Source organism: Clarias gariepinus, chromosome 26, assembly GCF_024256425.1.
Source record: "Clarias gariepinus isolate MV-2021 ecotype Netherlands chromosome 26, CGAR_prim_01v2, whole genome shotgun sequence".
Taxonomy (NCBI): domain Eukaryota; kingdom Metazoa; phylum Chordata; class Actinopteri; order Siluriformes; family Clariidae; genus Clarias; species Clarias gariepinus.
Window position 1 is genome coordinate 9,939,191 of NC_071125.1, and position 11,674 is coordinate 9,950,864.

The 11,674-nt window shown below is 37.2% G+C and overlaps 1 protein-coding gene across 4 annotated transcripts; it reads right to left on the reverse strand.

Annotated features, from left to right (window-relative positions):
- Positions 1-5,864: 5,864 nt before the first annotated feature.
- On the reverse strand, positions 5,865-11,674 carry sgk2b (serum/glucocorticoid regulated kinase 2b). 4 transcript variants are annotated; one of them, XM_053487874.1, is made up of 12 exons: positions 11,524-11,674; positions 11,286-11,361; positions 10,202-10,265; positions 9,896-9,933; positions 9,005-9,062; positions 8,812-8,895; positions 8,580-8,711; positions 8,332-8,444; positions 7,728-7,947; positions 7,468-7,623; positions 7,294-7,383; positions 5,865-6,598 (listed from the first exon to the last, which is right to left on the reverse strand). In XM_053487874.1, exons 1-12 carry the CDS (start codon positions 11,588-11,590, stop codon positions 6,443-6,445), a joined length of 1,254 nt encoding a protein of 417 aa, XP_053343849.1. In that variant the 5' UTR covers positions 11,591-11,674; the 3' UTR covers positions 5,865-6,442. The 4 variants fall into 4 exon arrangements, with proteins under 4 accessions (XP_053343849.1, XP_053343848.1, XP_053343847.1 ...); XM_053487873.1 differs by having other exon boundaries at positions 5,866-6,598; positions 9,896-9,936; XM_053487872.1 differs by having other exon boundaries at positions 5,866-6,598; positions 10,202-10,268.

The window sequence follows — 11,674 nt, forward strand, 5'->3', positions numbered from 1 at the left end:
AGCCATCGTTACTTATTTTTCTAAAGTCGTATCATTTAGTTTGTAACCTTAAACTGAGATTTAACCCCGTTAACGCCGTTATCCAGTTCACACACCGCAGCGAAGGTTTGACCCTGCTCGCTTTATGGTGCTTGACAGCTGCAGTCGGCGCAGTGCGAAGGTGGAAATGTGCAATATGAGAGAAACGCCACTAGATGGCGTCAGGAGCATACGAATGCAGTATGTTCTTTGCGTGCTTATGTTCAGGGCATCGGGGATAACTTGCGTAACGCCATTTAAATCATTCGACCAAATGAGTCATCCTCAGAGGAACCAAAGTCTGGCTAGTTCAGATTGAATTCTTGCTGCAGTTCATTTAAGCATTCCTATGAATGTATGGTGGGAGTTGGTGCTACTTCTACAGTACAAGATTGTGAAATTCAAACAAGCCTTAGTAATTCCCTGATGAGCTAAATCATGTACAGTATATGAATGAAACACAAAGACACATTCTTCATCTACTTATCAACTTCACAACTGTACATTTAGGTGGTTATCTAATCCAATTGTGGCAAAAGAAGAAAAAAGCCCAAGAGATTCAGATATAGCCCTTTTTCACCAACGTAAACCAGGTGCTAGTTCATGTCTGGCGCTAAAGTCGTTTCAGAGCGAACCTCCTAAGAACTGGCTTTACTCTCCATGGGTCAGAGAGTTACTGTATACAGTATGTCCATGAACGTCTCTACTTTCCCAACAACGTTAGCGGCAATGCAGGTGGCCAAAAAAAAGAATAGATATCTGCAAAAAAAACTGCTAACAACAAACACAACAGCAATGGCAGACTTGGTAAGCAGTTACCCTGGCTTTATCATTGCAGGAAAGCATTTGAGCTGCCCATTGCATATTGTGTCCATGTTTAAAGATGGCTGGTACAAACTTTTAGTTGGTCGTGATAATCCCTCCCACAGCCCCTGATATAAACCGTGCTTTATTATAGCCCAGTAAAAATGTTGATACCACCATGGAATGGGTTTGATGTCTGAGGGCCAGTGCTTTGGCTTCCGAAAATTTAAATAGGGCGCCGGCTCCGGACTAGCTCCAGAACCGCTTTGGTGGAAAAGGGGAAATAGTGGTTTTGCCAAATATCAAAATAAGAGAAATGTGTGATCTCTGTGACTTAAACAAGGGCATGGTTGTGGGTGCCAGATGGATTTGTTTGACCATTTCAAGAAACTGCTGATTTCCTAGGAAGTACATTAAAAAAAGTCTCTAAGGTTTACACAAAAGAAACTCCTGTGTGGTCTGGTAGTGCAAAAACCACCTGTTGATGGAGAATAAATCAGAAAAGAATATCCAGACTGGCCTGAGTTTGCGATTAGTCTACATGTTACTTAAATAAGCACTCTTTACAACTTTGGTGATCATAAAATCATAAGCACTTGAAGTAATTGATTCTTGTATACTGTAACTTTATCAGTCTCTCACATAATTGTGGAGGAATTCCAGTCCATTCTTCTTTACAACATTGCTTTATTTCATTAAGATTTTGGGGAATTTGTATATGCACAGCTCTCTTAAGGTCCCACTACACCATTTGAATAGGTTTGTGGTCTGGACTTTGGACTTTGGATTTATTGGTGAGCTTCGGATAATTGTCCAGTTGCCTGACCCAATTTCGACCATCCTTTAGCTGTCAGACAGATGGTTTCACATTTGCCTTTAAAATACTCTGGTCTACAGAGAAGTTCATGGTCAACTTATTTACAAAACATATCCAAATTGTCACCCCTCCACCACTGTGCTTGACAGTGTGTATAACGTGTTTCTCCTGAAATGCTGTTCGATTTGTCCCAAAAAGAAACTCGGCATTAAAGCCAAACAATTCCACTTTCATCTCATCTGTCCATAGCACGTTTTCCTACACAACTTTGTTCAGATGCAGTTTTTCTTAAACCTCAGACATGTTTACATGTTCTTTTTGGACAGAAGAGGTTTCCCCTTGGCAACCCTTTCAAATAAACTCTACTTATTCAGTCTTCTAATTGTGTTTTCATGGACGCTGTTGTTGCCATGCTCAGTGAGGCCTGTAGGGTCTGAATTGTAGCTCTTGGGTATTTTTTGTATTTCTCTGACCTTGGGTTGAATGTGCTGGGATGTCCACTCATGGGAGGATTGACAATTGTCTTGAATGCTTCCCACTCGTGAATAATCTTTCTCAATGTAGAACATTGAACTCCAAATTGTTTGGAAATGGTTTTATACCCCTTTCCAGATTAATGTGCACCAACGAATGGTTCTCTAAGACCACTACTTACAGTATATCTTTCCCCACACACCTGAATGTTCCAGACCAGGAAACTGCCAAAACTTTGGCTTATATAAAGGCCCACCTGCTGATGATCAGTTTATTAAGGGCTGGTGATCAGCAGCACATAGCTGCAACTCAAATCCTTTCAAATACTTTTTAAAAATGTAAATAATAATAGCACAGTTATATTAAGTTATATGTTGCTTTTAAGTAGCAGATTGCGTAAGTTACAGATTGCATGCCAGGCTTCCTCACACAACATCAATGCATGACTTTGAATTTGAATGAGCAAATCTTCTTAGGTATATTGCAAAATCTAGTTTACAGTTTTCCCAGAAGGTGTGAGTATTGCTTTTATTTAATTAATTAATAAGACAGTATTGATAAACTCCTCATTTTAATAAAAAGGTATTGATGATCTCCTTCTTTTCAGAGAACAGACAGTTAAAAACATTGAGGTGACTCAAGAAATGCAACATAAGTCTACATAGATAACAAAGAAGCACTGTTGCCTTGCACCTCCAGTTTGCATGTTCTCCCTGTGCTACTGTAGGTGGGTTTCCTCTGGTTTTCTTCCACACTCCAAAGATATGCAGGTTAGGCTAATTGGCATTCACAAATTGCCCGTAGTGTGTGTACAATGCCGTTTAAAATAATAGCAGTGTGTTGAAAAAAGTGAGTAAAACTCCATATAAAAACTTTAAATTTAATATAATAATTTTTCACATAAATGCATTGGACACCCTGCACATTCTATTCTGAATCACAACATGAAGGAAAATGTGCTAAATGTATTATTAGTTTAATGTAAGTGAAGAAAAACAAATATTAGCTGTTCAAAAAAATTCCAGTGTGATCATTCATCTTTTTAAAGTGATGAAATTACTGTTTAAACAAAAATGCTTGAAGTTTAATTTTTCTTGTGCATTTCTGAACTAATATTTAGTTGTAGAACCATGGTTTCTGAGAACTGCTTTACATTTGTGACAATTGTACTACACGCCACATTTCCTCTGTATTTCTTAGTTTTGCCTCAGAAACAGCACTTTTAATGTCAGCCCACAAGTTTTCTATTGGATTAAGGTCTAGGGATTGGGCTGGCCACTCCATAACGTCAATCTTGTTGGTCTGGAACCAAGATACTGCTCGCTTACTGGTGTGTTTGGGGTCGTTGTCTTGTTGAAACACACACCCATTTCAAGGGCATTTCCTCTTCGGCATAAGGCAACATGACATCTTTAAGTATTCTGATGTACTCAAATTGATTCATGAAATGCTATAAATAGGCCCAACACCATAGTACAAGAAGCATCCCCATATCATGATTCTTGTGCCTCCATGCTTCACTGTCTTTAAAGTGTACTGTGGCTTGAATTAAATTTTTCGGGGTCACCTGACAAACTGTATGCGGCCCCTAGACCCAAAAAGAACAATCTTGCCTCCATCAGTCCACAAAATATTGCACCATTTCTCTTTAGGCCACTTTGGCGAACTGTAACCTCTTCAGCACATGTCTTTTTTTCAACAATGGGACTTTGCGAGGGCTTCTTGCATGGACTTCTTAGCAAGTAGAATATCCTTAAACCTAGCCATATCTGTCTCTAATGTCTAAAATAAGTTTACAGCTAAACAAATATTAGATTATTTAGATAATTTCTCTTCAAATGTAACAAAGATTGTAAGCAAGAAATTTCCTTTTTTATAGAGAATCTCACTTCTTTCAAGAAACATATTCTAAAACTAGCAAAATTATCTACCAATAAAATGAGTTTTTTTTTTTTTTTTTGCTTAATATTTTAATTAAAAAAAAAACAAAAAAAAAAACATTTACTAGACCCTGGCCTAAAACTGAAGTGTAGCAGCATCTTGACTTAATTTAGATTGTGACCATGGAAAAGTAGTGGCAGTGACTTGTCACTATGTCATTATCCTATATGAGCAGTAGAGGGCGCTCATGTTGGAGATGCCATGAAGGGCCTTTCCTTCTCTAAGAATGGGAGTGACTAGGACTTAGTCACAGCCTATTTATTTTCCAGCCATCACATAAGCCCTAGGGACATATGGAACAAACCTTGACCAGAACAATACAAAACAGAGCTAAGACAAACAATAGCCTATACTTTAATTTTAATTTAACAAATTAATTAGAACTTTTTGTTCTTCTTTGATTTGAGTTCCTGTGTTTGCCTGGGAGTTTCTTCACAATGATGATTTTATTTTGTACACATGATGAAGCCATATACTTGTGCTTCCTTTCTGTGTTATGTGATGATGTGATGTTTTTAAATAAATAAAGTATATCTAAACCCATGGCATAAAACATGTCGAATTATGCAAAGTCTAGAAACTCACTAATTTCTGCTTATACAGTACCCTTTTCCCACATTTTAAGTTTCACACTCATCTTAATAAATCTCTTTCTCCACACAATACTCAATGTACTGTATGTCATTTACAATGAGAAAGTAAAAATAGGTGTTTGGAATGTTTAATTAATAAATAAATTAGATTTCCTGATTGCAAATAGTTTGTGTCATCAGATCAGTGGATTTTGTTTCGTCATTCTTTCAGGGGCTTTTTGGCAGAAGGGCTTCTGTCTCACTGCTCTACCATCTAGATTGGAGGAATGCTGCAGATGTATGTCCTTCTGTAAGTCTCTCCCTCTCAATATGGGAACTCAGGATCTTATTTATAGTGATCATTATTCTTTGGTTACCTCTTTGACCAAGGCTCTTCGCCTTGGTTGGTTGTTCCAAAGCTCTTTTATTTGAGAACGATGGAGGCACGTTTCTATGTTCCAGGAAACATCTTGTATCCTTAGCCAGATCAGTGTCTTGACACAATCTGGTCTCAAAAGCCTACAGGTGATTTTCTCGACCTCATGGCTTTGTTCTCACTCTAACATACACCATTTACAGTGAGACCATATATAGACAGGTGTCTGCCTTTTTTAATGATGTCCAATGATTTCTAATTGGGAACAAGTGACTCCAATCATGTTGTAGAAGTCTCTCAAGGACAATTCATTAGAGTAGGATGCACCAAAGCTTATTTGCCTCAATTACCAAAAGCTAAAGTGTCATAATGGAGGGTCTGAATACTTACGTAAATGTAATCTTTTAGGCTTTACTTATTATTTTTATATAAATTAATGTGTAGAATGACGGGAAGTACATAAACCATTAAAGGATCTGAAAACTTTCCTTTGACGTTGTGCATGCATTGATGGAGCGATGGTTCCAGTTCTGTGACTTTTTCCACTATCTAGGTTTTGATATAAAATGTATGATTATAATTATAATTAAAAATGTGGTTGAATTAAATGCTTGATAGCACACTGGGGGAGACATTGTGGTGTGTCATATCAGGTGGCTCTTTTAAATTCATAAAAAAAGAAGTTAAATAACAGCAAATAAATGCTAAAATGTCAAGATGTCATGCTGTCTGTACATGCCAAAAGAAAATGACAACAGAATTGTGATTACAAAAATCTTAAATGTCATAAATAATTTTATTTTGTCAATTAAATGTTAAATCGCTAAACTGTTTGGAGGCTTCCCATAAACAAACAAACAAAGGAGATCAAAGGAAGGTAATTTAAAAAAAATCTTTAATAACAGCCTGGAACATTGATTTTTTTTTATCTTCCAGTTTTACATACTTTAGTAAAAGTACCGATTTAGGAATTGTTATAGTTGCCATGTGCACAATATGAGAATATCACAAATAACAAATAAAATAAATAAATTAATTAAATGATGCAACAAATTAATTGCAGAATTTATGTACAAATCCATGAAGTAAATTTGGTTTAAAGTAATGTAATGTATATACATTACTTGACACCATCATCTAAAAGTAATGCTAGATGAAATAAACAAATATTGAAAAAATTTAATAAAATGAAAACAGTTAATACATCGATTTCACGACTTTTCACGAAACATTGCAGAAAACATTGCAATAGCAATGCAGTGGTCCAAATGGCATCCAGGAAGTAATAAATAAATGAAAATAAGAAGAAACTTTGCATTTGAACTTTTAGGTAAACATCCTTATACACTCTTAGAGGTATAATCCTGGATAGGATCTTCCAGTAGCATAGTCATAGTGGTGTTGATTTTAGCACTGTCAATCAAATATTTTAGTATCTGATTATCTGGAAATCATTGTCGACATTGGTGAGATGTTTTCACTTACATAGCTAAAGCCTGGGAAAGTCATTTCAGCATCCTCACACACACCCAGAGACTCTGGGACAGGAAGTCTTGTAAATGCAGGGTTAATATTCGTCAGGTCATCAGGGCCAGACTAAATTGGATAAAGAGTAATAAACCTATGTTTATAACTTTTCTTTAAATGCTTTAATGTAATTTTTAAAAGTGAAAACAAGTTAAATACTGTATCTTTAAATGCCAACATGGCCGTATATTTATTCTATGAGGAACGTTCAAGTCACACCAGAACTTTTGATTTCGCAGAATAACCAAACACAGTTATGAGAGTAAAAACTACTCTCATATATTTCTCCATAAAATCTCCTGCTACACTAGTGCACTTATTCTAGTGTTTCACTAATGCCTGATCAATCTGCCTGCTTCACTTCTGAAATGCTCCCAGAAACTTCCTAAATGGCCCAGACATGTGGAAATGGTTTGGGGATGTGGCAATAACTCCCAGCCGGGTTCCTGGAATATGCAAGTGGTGTTTGTAAATGATGGTGTGTACAGTTCCCACAGTCCTGTCCGCAAATTGGTGACAAGTTATCTGTTTATTTTTTTAAAAATCAGGCATTCCACTCGTAAAAATTTTTGGAAATGACTGCAATGGGCTCCAGTTACCTCGGCCACGATTATCATCCACGGACATACGGACATTTTTTAAAACTCACCATTCTGCTCCATTTAAATGTTTCACTGCAGCTTAGAGTCCTGATGTGGCTTGAACGGCCCTTGTACATACATAAGTACAAACAATGATCAGTTTAGAAATTTCTTTGGACTCACCAGTGCGGGAACGAATGGGGGTGGAATTTTCTTGGCCACGAGGTCATCCCACCGGATAGAGGAAAAAAATGAGTGCTGCTTCAGCTCATCCTAAAAGGAAATGCAATTAATGTTACTTATCCAGTGTGTAACTATTACTAATGTACTTGTTGTTTTGTGTACATATAAATTTACCACGTCATGTTTAGCTCCTAGTCTTTTAGATCTGTCTTTATTAAGCAGACTTTTAAGAAAATCTCTTCCAGCTTTGGACACTCCAGACTTAAGGACCAGTGGTTGATAAATTATATTGCCTAGCATCTTTATTCGGTCCGCACTGTAAAACGGTGGCTAAAGAAAAAACAATGTCCATTAGTTGCACTTCTCGCTAAACAAAAGTACGTCATGTATGTGAGTTTTTCACATGCTGTGATTTATTACTTTTTGCAACTCACCAGACCATAAAGCATTTCATGCAAAACTGCTCCAAGCCCCCACCAGTCCACGGTACGGTCGTACTCATGCTGCTGGAGAACCTCGGGCGCCAGGTATTCAGGAGTTCCACAAAAGGTTTTGGTGGTTGCGCGTTCCACTATGCCTTCTTTACACAAGCCAAAGTCTGTTAGGACCACATGGCCTTCAGAGTCGAACAAGATGTTCTCCGGCTTCAGGTCCCTTTAGCATCCAAAAGCATTGTGAGTGTATGCAAATCTTTTAAACGTATTTACCTATATGTGCTTCCATTTTGTAAACACATAAGTGTGTATTTGTTATGTCACAGTGATGATATCATACTGTGTCCAATCGATATCCAGGTGTAAGAAAAAAAAAGCATAACCATAAATAGCTAAACCAAATATCCTTATTAAATGTTCTTTAAAGACTGAAGATTTGGTTTATAGATACATCTCATTAAATATCACTTGATCCCGCAAATTCTATTATTTTGATACATGCTGATGCCTCAACCCTATGTGAAGGATTTAGGTAGAATAAATAATAGATAAATAATTGAGTTAACTCTGAACTAACCATTAAATAAGTGTGTGTGTGTGTTACCTGTAGATAATGTGCAGGGAATGTAAATATCCTAGTGCACTGGCCAGTTCTGCAGCATAGAATCTGGCTCTGGACTCCTTGAAAACACGCTCTTTTTGCAGGTGATAAAAAAGCTGCGAACATACACAAACAACCATCAGCATCATCATAAAACCTGCTGTCATTCTGTTTCAATAGATACAATCATCTATTCATAAACCCTGTGTGTAAGAGTGTACTGTATGTGTGATGTATTTGTGAGTGCATACCTCTCCACCACTTGCATAATCCAACACTAGACAGAGCCTCTCTTTGGTCTGAAAGCTGAAGTGAAATCTCACTAGGAACGGATGATTCAGAGTTTTCACTAGCACATTACGCTCACACATGATGTTTCCTTCCTGTTAGGAACAACAGAGTCAAAATACACACACAACCATCGCTGGCAAACCACATGTGAATGGCACACACACGCACAAACACACACAGGGTGAAACTCACTGCTTCTTTCTTCAGGATGATGTGCTTTTGTAAGACTTTGACTGCATAGTATTTATTGTTCTCCTTATATTTTGCTAAAAGCACCTAGACATGGAAAAAAGACAAAACCATATTAGGTAACACAAATAAGATGTTTATCATTTTTATGAAGGTAATTATAATTGATATGCATGCAAAGAAGCATGTTTTTTACCTCGCCAAAACTGCCTGTCCCAATCACCTTCAAGTAGTCAAAATCTGCTGCTGAAACCCTGCAACCACAAAAATAAATATAAGGTAAATGTAACTCTAAATGTGCCTGTATATGTATGCTTGTAATACTAATGTTTGTGTAGCTTATATACACACACTGCCTGGCCAAAAATAAAAAAATAAAAGGAAGGAAGTATGTAAGAGAGCTTCATTGGATAATTAGCCTTAACAGTTATTAGCAGTTATTGGTCTGAATCAAGCAAAGAAAATAATTAATGAAAGTGCTGGAATTACTGGAATTAAATTAAGAACTGTCCAGCATGTTAAACCTGAAAGGATAACCCTAAAGTCTCAACGTCATAAAAGGAATGTGGTCAGAACAAAATCATGAATAAAGATCGCTTAAACAGGTGATGATGTTACATCATAAAAATGGAAAGTAGAAATCACAGCTACGATTAATTTCCTTGGGATGCAGTTTTATGATCTGGGGCTGCTTAATTGGTCAGGTCTAGGCTCAGCAACGTTGTGGCGACAAAATGAAGTCAGCTCATGACCTGAATGACAACCCCAAAACAATGTTCCGAATACAATCATGTTAAAATTGTGAAAGAGTGGTTTTCTGAGTATGTTGAATCATTGTCACATATGAATGAGCCATACAAGAGGGTTTTTGACCTTAGCCCTATTAAAATCTCTCATATCGACACCAAAAGGTCACACCAAAAATGAACGAATCTCTGGACAGAAATAAATGTTGCAATGTTGCATAAATTTGTCAAAATAATGCCATGGCGAAAGCGCTAAATGCTGTTCAACTAGACTATGTGACTTTTTTGGCCGAGCAGTGTATGTTCCTCATGCATAAACACCCACTATATAGCTTACTTACTGAGGCCTTTGCAGCTCGTGTGCGGTACTGTTGAAGAACTGCTATTACAGAAGAGAACAAAAGTAAGCTAATATGAATATCATTACAAATGAAAGACATTCTCTTGTGCACTGTAATAAGAAGTCATAATTTTTTTGGAGATCTCAGCCCGGCTTTCCACCTACACGTCTGCAATACTATATGTCCAGTGACTCTCACATGTAAAACTTAAGCGCGTATGTTTCCCGTCTACGTCAACTGCAACTCAAATTAAATACGTCTCCACAGCATGGAGAGGTCTGAGGAGATCCTGTGGGTCTCACTTACTGCAGCTGCTGCAGACTCATCAGAAAGACTGGCTTCTGGTCTCAGAAAGCACTCTGAATCCGTACTGCTGGGGGAGAAAGAAACCTACCGTTAGTGCAACCCAGCAGGAGACACAAGTTTTTAATAATCAAGTCTGATAATCTGATCATTTGGTTTATATATATTTTCTTACACATTTCATACTAATTTTCTTTTGACCAAAATCAAACTGACTTGAATTGAATTAAAGTTAATACTTTATATTTCTATATTCCTGTGGTACAATTTAAACTCAAATGGCTCTCTTTTGGCATAAAGTGCTCTAAGTAAGGTGTATAAGCCATAGTTATAAACTAATCAGACACCTTAAAGTTGGCCTACACTGTAAACCCGAAAATTTTTTGTACAAATTTTTTTTAGTTGTTGCAAATCAAATAAATTGTTGTTGGTCTTTCGGCTGCAATGGGTCGCTACAGCAGACAATCCGGCTTGCACACAAGCTTGGCACAGGTTTTACGCCAGCCACCCTTTCTGACACAACCCTCCCATTTTATCTGGTCTTGGGACAGGCACTTCATCCAGTTGTTGGGAATCAAACCTGGGCCTTTCGCACGGCAGGCGAAACACCAACCACTGAGCCACCAGTGCCCTATTGCCCTGATGACGTCAGACACAAAATCACTAGTCTGAAAGATTTTAAGTTGGTGGAACTTTTATTGGTGACAGTTACTGTTACTTAAGTACCTACAGATATTTAAAATATCAAATTTGTTGTGTCATTTCTACAAACTTATAAATACCAAAAAGTTTTAAATACCCATAAAAGTCTATTAATTTGAACTAATTGTAATTATTTAGGTTAACAGTACTCAATATGTTTAATCACTTTGAGCAGTAGGGTTCACAGTGTAGGTGATACACTTATGGTACAGTCAGAAGCAATGAGTTCACTACTTTTAGAAAGCAGCGACCTATTTGGGACTGAGCCCAGGTCATGTTCTTTAAAGTGGAGTCAAAGGGTATGAAACCCCCATTATGTGTATATATTAAACAAAAAAAACGATATATTAATAATAATAATAATAATAATAATAATAAAACCTACTGTTGATAAACTGGAATTTTGGCCCCAAGTTTCTGTAGCAGGTCAGTCGATCCATGTTTTCTCTCTCTGATTAGAGCTATAAATATGAAACATTAAGAAGATATGCTTTCAACAAATAAAGTACATTGATAATTCCTAAAATGCCTAAAAGAACAAAAGACTTCAAGAAGTTTTGAAGTTCAAATTGAAACAAAGTCATAAAACCTTTTTAGAAGGTCACTCCGGTTGTTTAACCTACCAGCAAAGTACGAGATGATCCCCTTCATTCTGGCGTATGTGACAGGAGTCCTGCTCTGCTTCACCATACTGAGCCTCAGCTGGAGCGGGTGCGCGGTGTGAAGAAGGTCAAGAGGCTCGCGCGCGTCTGGCGGCTCGCGCTGTACCGGTCT